The sequence below is a fragment of the Schistocerca nitens genome, chromosome 2 (assembly GCF_023898315.1).
Source record: "Schistocerca nitens isolate TAMUIC-IGC-003100 chromosome 2, iqSchNite1.1, whole genome shotgun sequence".
NCBI lineage: Eukaryota > Metazoa > Arthropoda > Insecta > Orthoptera > Acrididae > Schistocerca > Schistocerca nitens.
Window position 1 is genome coordinate 493,121,185 of NC_064615.1, and position 19,125 is coordinate 493,140,309.

The following is a 19,125-nucleotide window of genomic DNA, read 5'->3' on the forward strand; positions in this document are numbered from 1 at the left end:
TGAGAGTTCACTGTCTGATCGTCATGCTGTCTCAAAGATTATTACATGTTATACTTTACTGCTGTGATGTCATCTGTCAATGTATCCTTTGGCTTACTGTTATGTATAAGTCGGACCAATTAAAATGAATGCAGTTAGTTGCATAACATTTTAGTTTATCAAGTAGAGTTTTGTGGTCCACATATTCAAAGGGCATGGCACGGTTCCATTAACAAAAGCTACACTGAGAGGCACTCAAGAAATATTGGCCAGCAGAAAAAAATAGCCAGTATTCTATTATAGACCACTTTCTGAAATGAAGGACCATAAGAGTGAAATGGGTCTATAATAACAGGTGATTCTGCTTATCTCTATAGATTACCTACAAAAATGTAATTATGTCCAACTGTTTTTAATTTACTTGTGTAATAATGCTCTTCATTTTTATATCTACTTTGCATTTTTGAAAACTGAGGGTTAACGCATCCTGCGAAGAATGAATTTGTGTCACCTTCTGAGTACATAAACAGCGTGCATAACTTAAAAAAGAAACTTACCCATGTGGATATGCTACATAGGCATTCTCGTTGCCTACACATCACAATAAAAATATTCAGAAAAGTGGAATATGAGAAAACAAGAATATATAAAAATAATTAATGAACAAAAAATTTGCACTGGCATAATTGCAAAAGATAGTTGGTACTCTAAAATATGTATTGTTTTATTTGGTTTTATCATTTCACTCTTCATGAAACTGACACTGTCCTTGAGAGTTTCACTAATTATTTCTGGCAATCATTGATCAGCAGAAATTATTTTAACTACACTGGTATCTAAATTTAATTCTGTTATTTCATTAATAATGTCTATCTTATCCTTCTAATTTTAAAATTTTAGTTCCAGTGGAAAACAACCCTTAAAAAATATTTAAAAAAAAACTTCTATCACTGTCTTATTGACACAGATTAACAGCTGGCAGAAACACAGTTCCATTAAATTTATTATGCAAAATAAGACACACATCAAATAATCTTATGCACTAACCGATGCCACAGCTCGTTTACGCCATTTATCCAAGTAAGCTATCTGTTGTATTGCACGGTGGTAGGCATCCGTGTTGCATGGAACGTATCCTGGGTCTCGACGATTGGCTATAACCCAGCTCATCCACATCACTATGTTCCAGTAAATAAAAAGATAGTGGGAGCCCCGAAGTTTATTCCATGTGATAGGAACACACTGAAAACAGAAAAAAATTATTATTGCAGGGAAAATTAATATAGTGAAACTGTTAATGTAGACTTGACAGATTTTGTTAGTGACAAAAGTAATCAAAACACATACAAGCAACTTGTTTTGTTGTGAAAGCTCTATTTCATGCTGTATGCATACATCATAAATTCAACAACTATTGACCATTCCAGAAACAGTCAGAAAATGGTTGTGCGTAATGAAAATTTAAAGGTGAAGAGATATTAACTTCTATTGAGAAATACCAGAAAATGTGAAGGCAATCTATGGAATATTACACTGTTCAAACTTACGAAGAATAAAAAGGACAATTTCAAAGATCGAAAAATACTTCATTGGGTGCAACCTACTCATTTCAAGTTAAGCTGAGTAAGTGGTATTCACTACAAATCATGTTTTCCATCCTTTATCTCATATCACCATCATTGTCTCTTTACTGTAACTGAACATATGTATTTAACTTCCAAGTATCATGCTGACAAAAATAGCAACTAATAGTTAAATATAGTTACTACACCTCTGTTCTGCATATAAAAAAGCCATGACAATGCGATAAATATGCAAATGGCCAGAACAAATTCACCAGATCTCATTTGTTAAACATTTTACTTCTCACAGTATTTTCTTTGTTCCACAGAATATGTTATGGTGATTCAGCATAATTCTGTCACACTGTTTTTCATTCTTCTGAGGATAAAATTTTTAATCAAGTTACCTGCCTGCATGCCTGCAATATTAATGTAAGGTGTCAGAAAACTGTTTTTCCCTTGCAGAATGTATGTCAAAGTTTTGTGTAGAAATTCAAATACTTCCATGTCATTATGATTTAGTACTAGTAGTAGTAGCTGTTGTTGTTTTGATGATTATTCTCACAGTCATTGGGTGTTCCTATGGTTATGCACAGATGTGGATTCGTGGAATACATGCAATGGCCACAAAATTCAGTCATATTATAAACTAAGGAAAAAAAAGATGTCCACCGTTCTGGTCTCACATGAGCCAACTGGAACTGACTGGACATGTGTGAAATTATCACACTGCTCTTCTGGACATTGTCAGCTTTCCAGACCTTGGAGTTGCTACTTCTCTATCAAGTAGAGCCTCAGTGGGCTCATGTAGTTGAGTGGACCATTGTTCCAGTCCTACCACTAAGTAAAAATCCTGGCAGTCAGCCACAGTGACCACTCAGCTACAGAGGTGGACTTACATTACTGCTGAACACAGATAATGTTTGGTGACTGAGGTCCACCCAATTTCATAAATTCTATTGAATGTAATACCAAGTGCCTAAGTGATTGATCACATCACTTGCTCCATACCACTGGCAGTACTGTCTTTGGTAGTTTTTACAATTAGACTGTTACATTTTTGTTATGAACTATCTATATTTAAAGAATGACTGCCATATTTGCGTCAAAAATGCAAGTGTGCATGTATGTGTTATGCATACAAAAGCAGTTCTGTAATATTCATTATGTATACTCTGTGCTTTGACATCTGAAGAGAATTACGAAGTGTAAAAAGAAATCAATCCCTAATACAATGAGCACATATTCTCTGTATGAAACAGTCCAACCATCCAAACATAAAACAACAGAAACAATTTTTACCCGTTTATTTTGGGAGGCATTTACTGCTACTGACTGTAGCATCTGTAAGGGTCTTAACTGATTTCAGTGTCTTTCATTGGACACTCAGATTCAGGACTTTAGGTTAGTTGAACAGTGATATAATTGTCACTGTCTCTTCTTTAGTTTTGGTATTTTATCGTGAAGGCATCTCATGTTAACAAAGTATTTCACTTTGAATAGTCATAGTAGGCAATATGGTTTGAGTTTTCCTGGTGTTGTTCCTCTCAGTCCAACACTGGTCAAAAAACTGGAATCCCTCTTGAAGAACCCTGTCGTGCAACCTTCTGGCAAAATTGTAATCTAGAACAATAGCACATGCACGCTGGGCACTGTGAATTTTATTTGATACCTGTTCTCACACCAAGATTAGTGACACAGGATAAGCAGCATGTAGAAGAAATGAGTATATACACATGTCCACACTTTTACAAAGGCAGAAGTACATGCATAGATAACTATTGCTTAAATGTTTTGTACAAGTGAAACTGAAATATTATTATAAGCTACCACAAACATTATTTGCTAACAATGGTTGGCACTGACCTGGAACAAGTCAATACCATCCAACTTTTTGCCGATTCCTGCATTCCCATTAGGTGATGGCAGCCAAATATTTTGAGCATATGGAATAGAACACTTTCATTGGTGGATAGGGGACTACTATTCACACCCACTTGTACAGGGACGAGGTTCTTCAATCATATGAAGCTTTTTCATAAATGCAGTTGACTGAAACTACTCTAATGGATTAATTTCTTACAAACAAAGGCATCAGCCACGCATACTAGCCAGTGAAGTCACCAAACCTCAATCCTATGCTACATATCTGGGATGTATTTGAGATATACAGTATAACCCCACTTGTACGCTCCTGGAATTAACGTTTTCCCATGGTTTACAACATTTTTTATCATTCGCGTCAAACTTCCTATGTCCACAATATTAATTTGCACCCAATTTTGTGTCAGCATATTTATAATTTTCCTGTGATTTAATCATTACGGTGGCATGATGTTGGCCGTCCAGTAGTGTTTTCAAATATTACGTGGTTCAGTTTCTTGACACCAGGGCACTCTACTCAGCAGATCTGAACCGGTTAACATGTAAAAGTTGGAACAATTTGTGCCGTATCTCCCACCGCTGCCATGCACTACTTGGCGTGATGGCTGATGGGAGTAACTAGGTTAGTTCGATCCATATTTAGTGTGTTTCGGCATTTGGCCTCTTGCAGCATTAGTTTGCACAGTCATTCACTTTGTGTTGCTCAAATGTTTTTAGTTTAAACACAACGCTTCCCCCCTCCCCCTGAGCAAAACATGTTTCAAGAATTTATTCTCGTTGTCAGATGCAATATTTTCGTATTATTTTTTGAGATGGACATTCCTAGAAGAGTAAATCAATATATTGATTTGTCCTAGACATACCTTGCAAAAAAGACTATGAAGGTAAAACCAAAGAGGTTAAAACTCATATGGAGGATTACCAACAGTCTTTGTTTCTGCACACCGTTTGTGACTGTAACATGACAGAGAAGAAGTGACAGTGGCACACGACGTACCCTCCAACTTTGACAGTAACATGGTTCATAGAGTGTAGACAAACTGCTGGCCATCAGTTGCTATCAAGAACTAGTCCAGGTCTCCACACAGCCTTTTTTCAATAACTGTAAATAGCGCTCTTCCACCACCTCACAAAGAGTACACAAAATCACAGAAAAGCGTGTGTTGCAACTAAGGGTGTGATATCCCCTATTAACTCTTTCGTTGTTATGAAAAGAATTTTCCGATTAGTTACCTTTTCAAATGCCGCTTCGCCCCCCCCCCCCCCCCCCCCCAAATCCCACCATCCCTCTCTCTCTCTCTCTCTCTCTCTCTCTCTCTCTCTCTCTCTCTCTCTCTCACACACACACACACACACACACACACACACACACACACGTGTGCAGCACACCATGACTGGGTGTGGAGTTTTCAGGTGTAGTTTGTGAATGGGGGAAGGGAAGGAAAAGGGATGATTGGAGGAGGTAGAGACAGATAGAGATGTGACTCTGGCCAGTTCGCACCAGTGCAAATTTTATGTGGTACATGATAAAATTGATAAAATTAGTTTGGATGGTTGTTTGGGTTGGGGAGTAAACGGACCAAGCTACATGGTCAGTCACTTTTTTCCTCATGGAAACAGGTCTTGGGGTAAAACCATCCCCAAAAGGAGTCTGGGAAAGTAAAAAGGTGTGAAATCTGGAGCCACACTGAAAGAGGAAATGAAAGAAGCAAACCAAAAGGAGAAAACACAATAAAATTAGAGGTTTGGGGTAGGGATGAGGGGCATAGCATAGAACAGAGAAAGGAGGAGACCATGGAGACACCAGTATTAAGTGTAGATTAATGTTTAGGTGTATCTAACTGGTGTAATTTTTTGTGTGTAGAAAAAAAGCATATAATTGTTTTATCAAAATTAAAAACTAACAAAATAAGAAACAAAAACAGGGGCCTCTAATGTTCCAATGCTAATTAACAATGGAAAATTAAGGGATTCCATCAACATATTGTAACTTTATGATGTTACTGTGGTCTTCAGTCCAAAGACAGGTTTAATGCAGCTCTCCCTACTTGTTTATCCTGTGCAAGTTTCTTCATCTCTGCGTAACTACTATAAACTGCCTCCACTCGACCTTCACTTACTGTACTCAATTCTCTACAGTTTTTTATGCCCTACATTTCCCTCTATTACCAAACTGATATTCTGCAATGGCTCAGGATGTGTCCTATCACCCATTCCCTTCTTTTACAACATGTTGTCATAAATTTCTTTTCTCCTCAATTCCGTTCCATACATCTTCATTATCTGTTCGATCTAATCTTCAGCATTCTTCTGTCATATCCAAGGATTTCTGCTGGACTTTGTCTTTTTTTTTAAATTTGATCCTTTGCTGTCTTCACTATTTCATCTTGCAGAGGTACCCAATGTCTTATAATGTGTTCCTTTCTCCTGTTTTATGCAGTATAATGTTTGCTTTGAAATCCCCAACAACTTCTGATTGTTTCAATTTATCCAGGTCTCATCTGCTTATTAGCCCATCTCTCTATAATTGCATCATTTTTACTCTGCAGTTTATTACCAATAAATAACAGTCAGAATTCACATCTGCTACTGGAAATCTTTTGCAATTTAAAATTTGTTTTCTAAGTCTATGTTTTACCATTATTTAATCTAACCAAAACCTTATGGTGTTTCCATATCTCTTTCACATATAATTCTTTTCTCAGGGTTCTTACAGCAAATTTCAGAAAAGATTAAATTGCGCTCTGTGCAAAACTGTACTAGGTGGCTTACTCATTCACTCATTTTCCCCAGTCTATGTTCTCCTACTATTCTTCCTTTCCTTCTTTCACCTATTGAAGAATTAAATCTCAATTTAAGTTTCATTTCCTTGCCAAATCAAATGTAGTCTGTTGACTGAGGTTCTCAATCTTAATTATGTGCAGAGGTAGTAGGCAAATATACTTTTACTACTATGGTGTGTTTTGACTTTGCTCCTCTTTCTACTATGATAATGAGTTCACAGGAATTTTGAAGAAATGCTATGAACAGGCCTATTTTTTTTTTTTTTATTTACTTGTTGAGTTCCGTAGGACCAAATTGAGGGGCTAATCTCAAAGGTCATGGAACATGTCGGTACATGAAATTACAACATAAAAGTAATAACAGACAAAAATAAAATGTTCATGAACCTGAAAAAAGTCAAGCCATGCGTTTAAGAAAACACAATCAACAATACAACAAGAATCAGCTTAATTTTTCAAGGAACTCCTCAACAGAATATGAGTGACCCATGAGGAAACTCTTCGGTTTCGATTTGAAAGCGCGTGGATTACTACTAAGACTTTTAATTTGAATGGTAGCTTATTGAAAATTGATGCAGCAGTATACTGCACAACTTTCTGCACAAGAGTTAAGGAAGTCCAATCCAAATGCAGGATTGATTTCTGCGTAACTGAGTGAAAGCTGCTTATTCTTGGGGATAAGCTAATATTGTTAACAAGAAATGACAGTAAGGAATATGCATATTGAGAGACCAATGTCAAAATACCCAGACTCGTGAACAGGAGTCGACAAGAGGTTCATGAATTTACACCACTTATGCCCAAACCGCCCATTTCTGAACCAAAAATATACTTTTAGAATGGGAAGAGTTACTCAAAAATATAATACCATACGACATAAGCGAATGAAAATCAGTACAGTACGAGGTGTGTTTTTTAAGTAAGTACCGTTTTGAAATTTAAAAAAAAAAGTGTTAAGATATCTCAATAATTTTATTTTTACATGAAAGCCTGTACCTTAATCTACACACTGACGCCATTACAGTCTGATTCTTCCTTGTTTACGTTGTGTACTGAGTGTTTAAAATGCCTCTGATAATCGTGAGTCCCGCCAACTGTGAAGTACGGACTGTTATAAGATTTATTAGTGCTAAAGGCCTAAAAGCAATCGATATTCATCGTGGGATCTGTGCGGTTTATGGAGGAAACATTAAGAATGATGGAATGTTAAGAAAGTGGGTGAGAGCATTTAAAGATGGCCGCACAAATGTGCGTGATGAACAACGGAGTGGGCGTCCTTCGGTTGTTAATGAAAGTTTGGTGTAGGAAGTGGACAATAAGGTGAGAGAAAACAAATGCTTTATGATTTCCTCCTTGCGGGATGGCTTTCCTAATGTTTCTCGTAGTGTTTTGTATGCCATTGTAACCGAGCACTTGAATTACCGAAAATTGTGCGCACATTGGGTACCGAAAATATTGACGGATGTGTACAAAACCAAATGTTTAGACAGTGCATTGACTTTCCTTGAGCGGTACCACAACGATGGTGATGATTTCTTAAGCCAAATTGCTACGGGTTATGAAACATGTGTGGCCTATGTCACACCAGAATCAAAGCAACTGTCCATGGAAGTTGAGCAAGGGCATCGTTTTGCTGCAAGACAATGCCCGTCCACATGTGGCGAATCAGACCAAAAATCTCATCACATCTTTTCGATGGGAAACTCTAGATCATCCTCTGTACAGCCCCAATCTTGTGCCCAGTGACTACCATCTGTTCCTGCACTTGAAGAAACACCTGGGTGGTCAGCGTCTTCAAGACGATGACCAAGTCAAAACAGTGGTGATGCACTGGTTAACAAGACAGGGGGCAGACTTCTATGAGGAGGGTATTCAAAAACTGGCACAACATCATGACAAGTGACTCAATATTGACGGAAATTATGTAGAAAAGTAGATTAAGGTACAGGCTTTCATGTAAAAATAGCATTATTGAGATATGTTAGCATGTCTTGTTTTAATTTCAAAACGGTACTTACTTAAAAAACATGCCTTGTAGACTAGTTTTCGTGTCGAATGATCGCCCAATTCAGATACTGTTTGAATAGTAAAAATGGTAGCATTAAATCTTTGAACTGTTCAGTTTCACTAATCATATGCCCATCCTGTGAAATTAAAATGTCAGGTTTTGTTGAATTGTGTGTTAGAAACTGTAATAACTGAGTCTTACTGTGATTTAGTGTTAGTTTATTTTCTACAAGCCATGAACTTAGGTCATGAACTGCACTATTTGAAACAGAGCCAATGTTGCATTGCAACATCCTTTACTACCAAGCTAGTGTCATCAGCAAATAGAAATATTTTAGAGTTACTCGTAATACTAGAGGGCACATCATTTATATAATAAGGAACAGGAGTGGCCCCAACACTGATTCCTGGGGCACCCTCCACTTGACTGTACCCCACATCACAGCCACTCTCAACACTGTGAATAATGACCTTTTGCTGTCTGTTGCTAAAGTAAGAGGTGAACCAATCGTGAGCAACTCCCCACATTCCGTAATGGTCCAACTTCTGGAGCAATATTTTGTGATCAACACAATCAGATGCCTTAGTTAAATCAAAAATATGCCTAGTGCCGAAACCTTTTGTTTAACCCATCCATTACCTCACAGAGAAAGGAGAATACAGCCTTCTCAGTTGTTAAACGACTTCTACAGCCGAACTACATTTGATAGCAAATTGTGTGATATAAAATGTTCAATTATCCTTACATACACAGCCTTTTCAATAACTTTAGCAAACACTGATGGCATAGAAATAGGTCTAAAATTATCTACATTATCCCTTTCTCCCTTTTTATAAAGCTGCTTTACTACTGAGAACTTTAATCGTTCAGGAAACTGACCATTCCTAAGAAAAAATTACAAATATGGCTAATTACAGGGCTAACATGTACAGCACAGTACTTTAATATTCTTCATCCACTTTTTCCAATGTCACCCTTATTTGATTGTCAGTAAACCTTTACACACCTGACTAGAAATTCTGTTCATCCTGTCACCGCACTTCACTAGTTCCCACTATAACTTCAATCTATCTGTATCTATCTTCAAATTCTCTAGCCTACCTACCCAACTAAGAGATCTACCATTTCATGCTTAGACCAGTACAGATATTTGTTGATGCTTATGATAAGATCCTCCTGAAAGCTGCAGCCTGAGGATCTGAATGGGGAATTTCTCCCTCTGGAATATTTTACCCAAGAGAATTCCCCCACCATTACACTGAAGCTGCAGCAGAGCTGCATTTTCTCTGGAAAATAAAGGGTGCACCTACTTTCAGCCATTCACAGTACCAACATAGCAAAACCATGTTGCCTAATGTCGCAAGGTCAGAAGAGCCCATTATCCAGACTGTTGCCCCTGCATTTACTTGAAAGGCTGCTGCCCCCTCCCTCAGAATCATATATTAATGTGGTCCTCTCTGCCGATACCTTCCTGACGTGGTTGGACATATGGTGTTGACTACCCGTACTGTTGAGACACACAAATATAAGAAGGTGCCTGATTCATGGAGGGGCAAAAAATTACCACTGCAACAGCCCCATCTAAGAGCAATAAACATGAAAAAAATTAAAGCAAACTAAGTTGTGCCTGCTGAATAATATTGTATAACAAATTAACCAGGCCAAGATGGGGAGTATGGAAACAAAACCAACCTACATTATTTAAAAGAGCAGAGTCAGCATACCACTAAACTAAGACAAGCATCATCATCAATTATTACTGCGATACACAAATTAGCATTGTGATTGCACTACATACTTTCATAATGTTATCAACTTCCCGTAAAATCTTACGTGCATTCATCATGATGGGATACTGACTCAGTTTTCAGACATATAAATTGGTATACACAGTCAGAGTCTAATGCAGGGCTTAACAACTGGCCGGTTTTGAGCGCGAGTACTCGCGTCTGCTCAGGGACGTGCTCGCGAGCAGCTGCAAGGTCGCGGAGTGGGGAGGGAGGGGAAATGCGCGTGCACGTTTGAATAGGGCCGCAGCGTGCCTATTGAATTCGCGCCGACTGTGTAATGTTTAAAGTACTGCGATCAGCTCTTAACAGTCACTTCGCTGGTTAAGAATCATGTGAAGTCGCCGTTGTGTAACCCCAACCATGCTTTCGCAGTTCAACCCCCATTGGGAGGAATGGTATCTGTTTACTGAAAAAGATGGTGTTGCAAAATGTTTAGTATGTCACAAAATGCTGAATTCTTTTACGAAATTTAATTTGCAGCGACATTATATGTCGTACCACGCGAAAGACTACGGACGTGGAAAATGTGATTGACCAGATCGTGCACAGGAAGTTATTAAACTTAAAAGGAAGCTATCCGAAGAAGATCTGGACGACGAAGAAAAATCAACTGAGGCAGCTCTCAGAGTGGGTTACAAAATTGCTTTGCTTTTAGCAAAATCCCTGCGCCCCTTAACTGATGGCGATTTAATAAAAGAATGTTTGGTAGTTGCAGCGAAACATTTGTGTCCATCTCAAGTTGAACAGTTTCGGATTGTGCCATTATCTAACATGACCATTATGCGTCGCATACAGGACACGGCAGACGACGTCCAGAGCCAGCTTGCAAATATCTGTTAAGATTTTATGGCGTATTCTCTAGCTCTGGACGAAAGTGTTGATATCACTGGAACAGTGCAGCTTGCCATATTTATTAGAGGTGTTAACAGAGATCTTCAGGTGAGGGAGGAGCTCCTCGATGTAGTAGCCATGAAGAACACTACAACCGGAGGTGATATTTTAAGTAGTGTTGAAGAAAGTGTTGAAAATATAGGATTGTTGTGGAATTCTTTAGTTTCAGTGTCTACAGATGGTAGAGGCATACACTAAGCTAATAAAATTATGTGGCACGTGTACATTCTCCTTTATTTGTTTCATTTGTCGCAGTAATAATTCGTGAGTGATATCCCTGCAGGTGGCCGCGGATTTACATTGACTGGCGGCAGCTTTTGTGTACCCCACGTGACTCTCCCCACTCTCCGCTCTGGTCTGGTAGTGGGGGTAGCATGCTCGCGCTGCTCCCTGCTCGCGCCTTGCTGCTCACAGCTTGCTCCGCGAGCATGTATGTTGTGAAGCCCTGGTCTAATGCTTAGTTTGCTTTATTAATAAGTACTGCCCAGAGATGATGAAATTGCTACAGGAGAGGAAACTCAAATGTTTTTTATGACCACTGCAATATTAATGCAGTTGGGTCTTTCCACGCCAAATCATCCAGAAATTTTGGGTAGTGGAAGTTTACCTAGATATATTCACATTTCCAAAATGTAAATGTTGCATGTCAATTACTTTTTCACTTACGATACAAAGAAGTTGTATAGATTCAGGAATTCAAGCTTTCACAGACGAGCTCCTTTATAATTTAAAAATGCAATAATTCCTACAGTTTTTGCGATGGAAGCTTTATTTTTCCTTTTTAATTAAAGAGCAAAGTTTATATTTTTATAGTCATGCTTCTTGTAGTGAATATCCATCATCTACATTGCAGAAAAAATTGTAAATAATTTCTTTTAAACAAAATCCATGTATGGATATTATAATTTTTTAAAGGTATTGCCCCCTCATAGATACCTTAAAAATATTTACAATATTATTATAAATATTCCATTATGTCACACAGAAGTAATCAGTTCGTAGAAATACTAGGAAGTGTGAAAAAAACATTATTGTAGAAGAAATATTGAAGTTGCTAATTCATGGCTACCACGTCACTGCTAAATTGCTCGAGTTGGCTATACTGGATTTCACCTAGGAACAAATCATATCTGAGAACACTGTTTTTATTGCCATTACATGTATTGAATCATCCAGTTCCTTTGTTTCGAGTCGTGTTCACTGAGCATGCAGTTCTGAGTTGCACTCAGGGTCAATTATTGGTTAAAAATTCAACTGTCACAGTTTTTAACTATTAATTACAAAACAAAAGTAAGTCCCCTAATGTTACAATAATAATGTGAAATGCTTTTGTAATTAGACAATGGAATAGATAGATTTTTCATTATTTAATTACTTTTTATGTTACACCAATCATCTTTTGAGTTATTTACGACAAATATTGGTTTTATGACTGAAGCAGTATGCAAAGTACAAATAGGCAGTGTGCAGAGTTTTCTTGGACAGTATGTGCAAGATATATGTGATAATGCCCCGACTTGTGTGAATGAACTGACAAGTGAAGAACAAGAACTTTTATTATGGTGAAGCAACAGTCATCCATACCATGATTTACATGTTTCATGTGTGTGTGTTAAACACAAATACAGGTACCTGCACAGATTCTCTCTACATAAGAAAATTTGCTGTGATCCCTTCAAGCGCCGTAAAGGATCTGTTTCATCTGGATTACGTGAAATTAGTTTAGAAAAGGCAAAAACCTTCAAATTGAGAGGCTTTGGTGTTATTCCTGGGGAGGAAATGTGCCCAACCTGTATCAAACTTATTAATGAAAAACAAGCAAGTGATGATCACCACCAGACTATATAAATGACAGTAACGTGAAGGTGCAGATTCCTGAAAAATCTGTTATCAATACTAGTTTAACTACCTTAGGAGGATCTCCTGCAAAGCTACATTCAGTTTCTCGGCATAGTCGGTATGCAGCAGCTGGGGCTCTGAAAACTAAGATTTCACATACATGTCAAGTTGAGCTGGCTGCTGATGCAAGCACTATCCCTGACAATGATTTAACAGAACTGGAAGAAAAGGCAAAACATGATGACCTCATGGACAAAATCAAACAGAAAATTAAATATGCAAATAATCATGAAAAAGTTCTGTTACTTGCTCTTGTGCCGCTAACTTAGTCTCGACAGAAAGTCAGTTCCAATAATCAGGTTTCTGAATATTTGGTATGACAAGCAAGAGCTCTTTTAATGGAAAAGGGTGTTTTATTGATGGCTGAGCGGAAAAGAGGAAAGACATTGCCACATGATACAGTGCAAAAAGTAGAGAGTTTTTATTTGGATGATGATAACACAAGAATAATACCTGGGAAAGAAACAAAGTGAGAACCAGCAAAAATACCTAATGAACGAAAGCATCTTAAGTAATTCAACCGAACTGTATTCTCTCTCTATAAAGAAAGTATCCTGAAGACAAAGTAGGATTCTCAAAATTTGCTTCTCTTCGACCACGTGTGTGTGTGTGTGTGTGTGTGTGTAGATATAATTAAAATAACAACATGTGATATAAATAACTGAGCCTGTATGCTTCATCTTCGTGAAAAATTCCCCACCAGTTCATTGCTTCAAACCCACTTAGAAAATGAAATACAAGACTATGAACCTGATGAGATGGCTCAGTACAGTCAATGGGAATCAACTGATAGAATGACTTTAAGTGTTCAAATCACTTCTCTACCAGAATTCTGTGACACTTATTAAGAAAATTGAAAAACTCACTCCACACACTTTCTCAGTCACAATCTGATTATCTGAAAATGAAGGAGGAAATGCTTGATGAAGGATCAGTGTTAATTTTAACGGATTTAAGTGAAAAATCTCAATTTTGTTGTTCAAGATGAAGTGCAGGGGTACCATTGGAACAATGGCAGCTGCACTTTTCACACTGTCGATATATATTACAAAAAGCACAAACAGTGGCATGCAAAAAGTATTTGTATTGTTTGTGATGATGTAAAACATGAGGTTGCCTTTGTGTACCAGACTCTGAAGACTCTACTGAATTTTTTTAAAGTGTGAATTTCGAGACATCCATCTTGCGTATGTTGAATATTTCACTGATAGTTGTGCTGCACAATATAAAACTTGTAAGAATTTCAGAAATATCTGCTACCATGAACATAAAGTGCAGCTGGTCCTTTTTTGCTACCAGCCGTGGCAAATCTCACCGTGATGGTACTGGTGGTACTGTTAAAAGACTTGTCACAAAACCAAGTTTACAAAGAGTTTATAGAGATCAAATACTTACAGCTTCACAGGTATTTGAATTTTGTCGTGAGAACCTGCAAGGCATTTCAGTTCTCTTTGTTTCAAAAGATGAAATGGTACAAGTCAGACATTATCTTTCTCAGCACTTCACAAGTGCAAAAACAATTCCTGGAACACGATCTATGCATCACATTGTACAAATATCACCAACCATGATTGAAGCAAAAAGGCTGAGCTGTGACACGGATTTTAGTATCGTACAGGATTTCTCAGATGCACTTCCACCACTAATGCCAGAACATAGTGTGCAGTCCAACTGCTATTTTGCATGTGCATATGACTGTTCTTGGTATTTGAGAATTGTTGAGAAGGTGAATTAAGAAGGAGATGTTACAGTAAGGTTCATGCATTCTCAAGGACTATCCCCGTCATTCTATTGGCCTAATAATCACGTTTATGATGTTTCTTTCTCTCATATCCTGTGTGAAGTTGATATCTCCACAGCAATAGGCCATACTTATTCCCTGAGCAATGAGTCCTCAAAGTTGGTGGAAGAAAAGTGGTTCTCATGGGGGAGGGGGGGGGGGGGGGAGATAAAAAAAAAAACCTAAGCATCAAAGTGTCTCATCACGTGTCGTTCCAAATCAACTTTAATGCAGATTGTGGCACCAGCATTTTGTGCAGTCTTGACAATATTAGTTTTTAACAAAATGCTATGTATTTTTACATTGAGTTAATTTGGTTATGGCAGAGGTAAGAAAGTGTTCATATCTCATGTAATGTCCAAGTTGCCCTATAGTGCCATTCGTTTCTCAAAACAGGTTTTATGTGTGATGAAACATTATTATTTGTAGATCACTTTCTAACTTTTCAGTTTTTTTCCAGAGAGAGAGAGAGAGAGAGAGAGAGAGAGAGAGAGAGAGAGAGAGAGAGAGAGAGAGGGGGGGGGGGGCGGCGGCAATTGTCCAAAATATTTTTTCTAATTTAACAATAAAATTAGAAAACATTAATTTATAAAAATTTAATTGGACAATTATAACATGTTTTCAGAAATGACATGCCTGAAAGGATATTCAGGGAAAAAACTGTCAGCATACCATTTTTTGTTTAAAAGCTGCAGCCAATTTTCAAATTCTTAGTTTGCTTTGAAGTAGCACATTGCATCACAAAATGGCTCTGAGCACTATGGGACTTAACTGCTATGGTCATCAGTCCCTTAGAACTTAGAACTACTTAAACCTAACTAACCTAAGGACAACACACACACACCCAGTCATCACGAGGCAGAGAACATTGCATCACACTTCCAGCAATTGCTACCAACAGAATGTAAATAAATCAATAAAAATTGGCAAAAGTTCATGATAGATAAAAAAGCAGTACACAAAATCTCAGTTCACAACTAGATAATGAGTGTCATGGTCCAGGTGACTTGACATGGAATGATCCAGTTAGAACACTTCTTGGAAACCTGATTACAAGTAGTCATTAATCTAAACCAGTCATGCCAATAATGCACTGAAATAAGGCAGGTGAAAACACACACAAGATCTGGAAATGCATGAGCTTTTGGAGCCAATGGCTCATCATCCTGGCACGAGGGTTAAGGGAAGGAAAGAAAAAGGCCTGGCGAGTTTTAGGAAATGGAAGAATCATGGAAAAGATGCTCAGAACTGCTGACTAGCAGCAGATACTACAGTTCTGTAAGAAAATTTACATAACTACGAAGTATACTTACCACACTGTGTACTGTAAAAGAAATGAAAACTTTGCCTTTCCCTCATTTTACGTATTGTTCCAACCACGAATTTCCATTATTGTTAAACATGTGTTACCAGAAGATGTCACACAAACCAATTTGAATTTCTACATATGTTGGATTCGATCACACTTTAGCCTCAATTGTTTAATGTAACTACAAAAAAATCCATATCAGACTCAAAATATAACAGCATGGAGAAGTTAACGTGGCAGACCTTCTCAAGATGCATGGCAGCAATGGAATGTACTGGCATTACTGTGCAATTAGGAGCTAGTCATATATTCCATCCACAGATATGGAAAGTTGAACATGTGATTAGAAATGTTTGCCGATAACATAAGCTGCCCTACTACCTGGACTGTGCATGCCATCCACAAAGTTTCCCGCACTAGGTTAAGCATTTATGCTGTGTGCCAATGTATAGTTTGTATTGTCATGTTTTATGCGTGAATTAAATTTTGGTAATACAGGCTGCTACCGTACAAGTATACAAATACAGAATTGTTCCACATACTTGAAGATATTATGTAGTGTTTCTTGCATTCTGTTTTAAAAACATCTCTACATCTCGTACATTCTGGATCATATAACACAATCTAGAACTAGTATGTTGCTTTATGAGTATTTCTATTAGGCTGCCCAGTAACCTTTTCATAAATAATAGTACTGAGAATGCAACATGCATATAGCGTGTGTGTGTGGCAAACATGTGCAATTGGACTTATACACAAAATTTCTTCTCTTCCTGCTTCATATAGTATAGTAGCTCTTACTGTGAAAACTAAGTTCATGCAGTGCAGAAGCAAAAAGTAGCAGGAGGAAGTATTTACCCGCAGTAGATACATAGGATAACCCCACAGAAGAACAGATCCCATGAAAAGTAGCAAAGGGCCTTTAGAATTCCCTGCTCCTCCAAACAGAAGAGCCCTGCAATAAATGGGAACAAACGTGACTTCCAAATAGTAGGAGGATATGTATTAATAAATTGTAGATCATGCACCATATTGATACAAGATAAAGACAGTCTGTTTATACCCTATCCATTGCAGAGTTCCTGTGCAAATAAATGCTGTTTTATATACCTGCTTACAACTGCATCTTTTCAATTTAATGATATTTTATAAGCTGATTCAAAGTCTACTTTACAAATTGCACCCGAAAACAGTTTTCTTCATGTTACTTGTAATACATAACATGATTTACCAGATTTTGAAAGAATGATTGAATTTTTCAACAGGAAATTTTACTTGTATGACAAAAATTGTCCAGTCTAGAAAGTGCACCCCCTTTATGTTAAAAGCATGAAAATCATATTCATCAAACTTTACACCAAATTTTGTGAAGCACACTCCGCTATATAATCGACTTTACCCTTATTCCCACTTCATCATGTGGATGAATTTGGATTCTTCCTCCGAACAAGACTACCTTAATAATTCAGTGTTACAGTGATCCTTAGTTCTCATCAGCCATGGTGTGTCCTGCCCAGGTTCCTGACCTGGCAGGAGCAGGAGGTAGTGATGGTTGTGGTTTGGGGGGTGGGGGGATTTTTTCTGTGATTAGGCTGCAAGGTGTCTTCTGTAAGAGCATGAAGGTTTTGGCAAAGACATGTGAGTAATGTAATGAATCATGCTGGTAATATGATCCATCCATTCCTAGGGGCTTTCTTCATATTTCAATACAGCCATCAGACTTTATGATGTCCACTTCTCTTCGCTGGACACCTATATGGAGCGTTTCCTTTGAGAAACTGTTCTGCCTCACACTTTAAAGTTCAGAAGATACTGATGTATTGATAGTATCATGTCTCAATTCAAACCCTCAGTCGTCTAGTACTGACACCGACATTCTTTACAATGATACCTATGTTAGTGAGTAATGGTTGGAAAAAGTGTGTGACAAGGTAACTGAGAGCTTTACTTTTAGAGCTGTATGTGGTTTCAGGTAATGGAAACACAATATTACTTTAATAAATACAGTACCCAGCCACTTAATTTATTTTGATATAGGTCAATACACATGTCGTGCTTTTGCCCGTCTTCACCTGGAGTAATACATATGTTGGTACTTTAAAAAACATCGACTGCAATTTGAATTCTGATGCTGGCCTTCTCCTGTTCCACTTGTTGCTCCAATTTTTCGCACATATAATCCTGACAGGAGAATGTTTCATACTACATGCAAAGAAAAAGTGTTTGTGGCATTAATATAAATGTGAAATCTTGAGTGACAACAAGCAGAATAGAAAGTCAGCTGCTGCATCCAAACTGCAGTCAATGTTTTTAACAATGTACTAACTGGAGATTAAACAGGTATAACGCCAATTAAAGATCGGTGAAAGCTCAAAAACACTTACTGGCAGCAATAAAAATATATAAAAAAGTGGATGGATGACATATTCCTAAATGATATAATCCATACCCATGGAGCTCAACAATGAATGAAATCGATAAATTAGTATTACCCCATAAAGTGCACTGTACCAGCAACTTTATTTTATTTGTGTAGTTTGACTGGAAATGTCTAATACTGTTATGGATAATGAAGATACCAACACTGTTGTCTGCTCTCTTCCCACTGAGGCTTGCTTTCCCATACACTGAGGTGACAAAACTTGTGGGATAGCTCCTAAAATTGTGTTGGGCCTCCTTTTGTCAGGTGAAATGCAGCAACTCGATGTGGCATAGACTCAACAACTCATTGGAAGCCCCCCCTGCTGAAATGTTGACCCTTGCTGCATCTATAGCCATCCACAATTGCAAAAGTGTTACCAATACAGGATTTTGTATGTGAACTGATCTCTTGATTATGTCCCATAAATTTTCGACAGATTCATGCTGCGTGATCTGGGTGGCCTAATCATTCATCTGAATTGTCCAGAATGATCTTCAAATGAATCCTGAACCAGTGTGGCTTGGTGACATTATGCATTGTCATTCATAAAAATTCCATCCATGAATGGCTGAAAATGACCTCCAGATTGCCAAATGTAACCATTTCCAGTCAACTACCAGTTCAGTTGGATCAAAGGATCCAGCCCACACCATGATGGAGCCACCACCAGCGTGCACAGTAACTTGACACAACCTGGGTCCATGCCTTCATGGGGTCAGCGTCACACTCAAACCCTACCATCAGCTTTTACTTGCTGAAATCGGGACTCATCAGATAAGGCCATGGCTTTCCAGTCATCTAGGACCATTATGGTCGCA

The 19,125-nt window shown here is 37.9% G+C and overlaps 1 protein-coding gene across 1 annotated transcript in view; it reads right to left on the reverse strand.

Annotated features, from left to right (window-relative positions):
* The window catches only part of LOC126236448 (uncharacterized), a 70,239-nt gene that overhangs the window by 29,444 nt on the left and 21,670 nt on the right, over positions 1-19,125 (reverse strand). The window contains exons 6-7 of the mRNA XM_049945767.1: positions 16,744-16,840; positions 1,027-1,221 (exon numbers count right to left, since the gene is read on the reverse strand). Coding sequence (XP_049801724.1) covers positions 1,027-1,221; positions 16,744-16,840 — 292 coding nt within the window. The remainder of the gene's footprint in view (positions 1-1,026; positions 1,222-16,743; positions 16,841-19,125) is intronic.